General features: G+C 38.1%; 1 protein-coding gene across 3 annotated transcripts in view; it reads left to right on the forward strand.

Moving 5' to 3' along the window:
* RB1CC1 (RB1 inducible coiled-coil 1) overlaps positions 1–2864 on the forward strand; it is an 82319-nt gene that overhangs the window by 17326 nt on the left and 62129 nt on the right. For all 3 annotated transcript variants that reach the window (XM_027771336.1, XM_006140345.3, XM_006140346.3), the window contains exons 2-3: positions 420–534; positions 1373–1492. In XM_027771336.1, the coding sequence (XP_027627137.1) occupies positions 1422–1492 (71 nt within the window). In that variant the 5' untranslated portion in view covers positions 420–534; positions 1373–1421. The remainder of the gene's footprint in view (positions 1–419; positions 535–1372; positions 1493–2864) is intronic.

A 2864-nucleotide genomic window follows, 5' to 3' on the forward strand; every position in this document is an offset into this window, starting at 1 on the left:
TTGCATTTTTGTGGAGTACATTTATGTCCTTTTTTTTTTTTTTTTTTTAAGTTTATTTGTTTCTTCAGTGAGTGAAAGAGCCAGTCTCATCCAGCCTGGATCATGGGTACAAACTCAGGGAGGGCTCCAGATGTGAACTCAGAACCCTTCCATATGAGTCAGCCATGCAGAGCTTAGAATCCTGCTGTTGTGCCACTGCCCATCTCCCCCACCATTGATGACTTGTTTGATGTCTTTTAATGGAATGATGTTGGATGTTGTCAAACAGTTGTGATTTTAGTGAATGCATTCAGGTAGGAAAGGGACTCAGAGAGACCAGTCTTATAGATGTTTATTTTAAAAGAGAGAAAAATAGCCATATGTTGTTTTTGCATATTGAATTGTTTCTGCTTGTACTAATCCAGAACATTTTTTTCCAGTTCTCTGAGTTTAACCAGTAATGCCATTCAGTTGCCAATATCAAGCAAAGCAAACACAAGCCAGTTCTAATCTGCTTTTTAAGAAAAGCGGCAACCCTTTTCACAGTGCCTGACGGTAAGTCACAGTTCCTAGCTTTATAACAGAATATTTTATCTAATGTACTTTTCAGTTTAGAAACCTTAATTTTAAGACCTTACATGCTTTTTCTTCTCTGATAATTTTACTCCAAGGCTTAGGTGGAAAGAGCGTAAAGAAAGGTACTTACTAGTTTTCTAGGAATTTATTTATAATTGTCTGTCGCTATTTTCATTGATCTTTGAGATTTTTACCTCCTTTTGTTAAACATACAATCTAGCTTGTTAAATTTGTCCCTTTTCCATATAGATTTCATTTTATAGATGAGAAGAACTTTTTTTAATAGATGAGATGTTAACTTAATGGCAGAGTTGTTTTAAATATTTAATTCACAGACCTGTGCATTTTCTGTTGCACAAGAAATGACTGTTTGGGCCTAAGTTTGTTATGGGAAATTTCTAGCTCAATATGGAGAGGAACATGGATTAATAGGCAGCTAGTGGAAAGAATTGGGACACATTTTTCTTAACTTGAAAGAGGTAGGTATGTTATATGCTACTAATAAGTTTAATCTTAAGACTAACCTATTTATTACTGCTTTAAGGAAGAATTGGGGGAAGCACTTTAGGGGATAAGATACTTGATCTGATGTTTTATTCTTAATGTAGAAAACTATATTAAATAGACACATACAAACTTTTGTTTGAATACTAGTCTCTTTACACGTTGTTACTTTTTTATTATCAAGTTTACAGAATTGTTTGGGTTGCTATCTTAGACAGCAAAAAATTTCTTAAATTAATACAGTAATACGGTGCTGTGTCATTATTGGTCCCTGTCGTGTCTATAAGTTGATTACTTTTCTTGTTTATTTTAGTGATCGTATCAGAGGGGTGAGGTATAAACTCACAGAATCCAGAGAAATCATGAAGTTGTATGTATTTCTGGTTAACACTGGAACCACTCTAACATTTGACACTGAACTTACAGTGCAAACGTGAGTTGTATTTCATTTATTATCCTTAGGTTTTTTTTTTATTTTTTTTTCTCCCCAAAGAAAGATTTCTGCTATAGGACACATGCACTCACCAGAGAGACACAGAAAGCTAGAAGTCACCTCCCAGGGTACAGTCTCTTCCCTTCCATTCTCCTCTTGGGATTTTGGGCACACATGTACTTGTGCCTGGCATGAGTTTTAAGCTGCCCGATCCAGGACTCGAACCACGGTCTACTATGTGCGAGTCCAGCAACATAGCCATCACGCCCACTTTACTTAGTTTTGAATTTTGTATGCAAGAGAAAATTATTGAGCTGCTAGAGAAGATAGCAAACTACATGACAAGTCTTAAATCTTTTATCCCAACGCATTACATGTTTCACTGTCAACTTTCTCTGAAATCCTGAAACCAAAGTCTTTCTTTTTCTTTTTTTTAAATTGCCAGAGGGTGTATGCCCTCACCAGGGAGAGGGAGGAGGCATCTCCCAATAGGGAATGGTAGGTTGCAATCCCTTCTCCATTTTTCCATCCCCATTGGGATTTGAGGCACACATGCACAAGTGCCTAGCCTGTCTTTCAATCCACTGGAAACTGCATGGTCAGCCATGTGTGATCCAGCTCCCTTGAACACTTACTTAGACCATGGGGTTAGCCCTGAAGTTAGATTTTTTTTTTTCTTTTTCTATTTTAAACATTTGCCATAGGGCATATACACTCTTCAAAGATGTGCCGTTGGTAGTGTGAGAAGTCACCCCTGAGGGGCTGACCATGCCCCAATCCCTTCTCCTTCCTCTCCTCCTCTTGGGCTCGTGTGACATGTTTCTCAAGTCACAGGGTCTGAGACTTGAGCAGTGTTGTCAGCCATGTGAGATCTAGCCACCTTGAATACCATGCCATGCCACCTGGCTGGCGTAAGTTAAATTCTTTAAGTTGTCTTTCGTTCGTTTTGTGTAAATACACTACACACAAACAGTGACCCTGCTCACAAAGTGGTTTTACAGTAAGGCCATTTATTAATAGAGACCTGTAGCCAATTGCTATTTTAAGTTTCATAGGGAATTTTTAAGGGTATTTCTAGGTTCATAAAGTAATATTATTTGGTCATTTATTTTTCTACTGTATCATATGAATGAAGTCAAGTTAATAGGTTTATTTTGCTTGTTATTTAGAGAATAAAAAATATTTGATATGGGGCCAGCAGGTGGCGTGTGGTGATTAAAGTGCTAGATCCCATATGGCTGACTTAGCAGTTTGAGTCCCATACCCAGCAGCCTGAAAAACACATGAGCCATGTGTGCATGTGTGTCCAACATCCTAAGAGGAGAATGGTGGAGGAAAAGTGATTGTGGTGTGTCCATCTCCCCAGGGGGTG

This window comes from Tupaia chinensis, unplaced genomic scaffold (assembly GCF_000334495.1).
Source record: "Tupaia chinensis unplaced genomic scaffold, TupChi_1.0 Scaffold000031_1, whole genome shotgun sequence".
Taxonomy (NCBI): domain Eukaryota; kingdom Metazoa; phylum Chordata; class Mammalia; order Scandentia; family Tupaiidae; genus Tupaia; species Tupaia belangeri.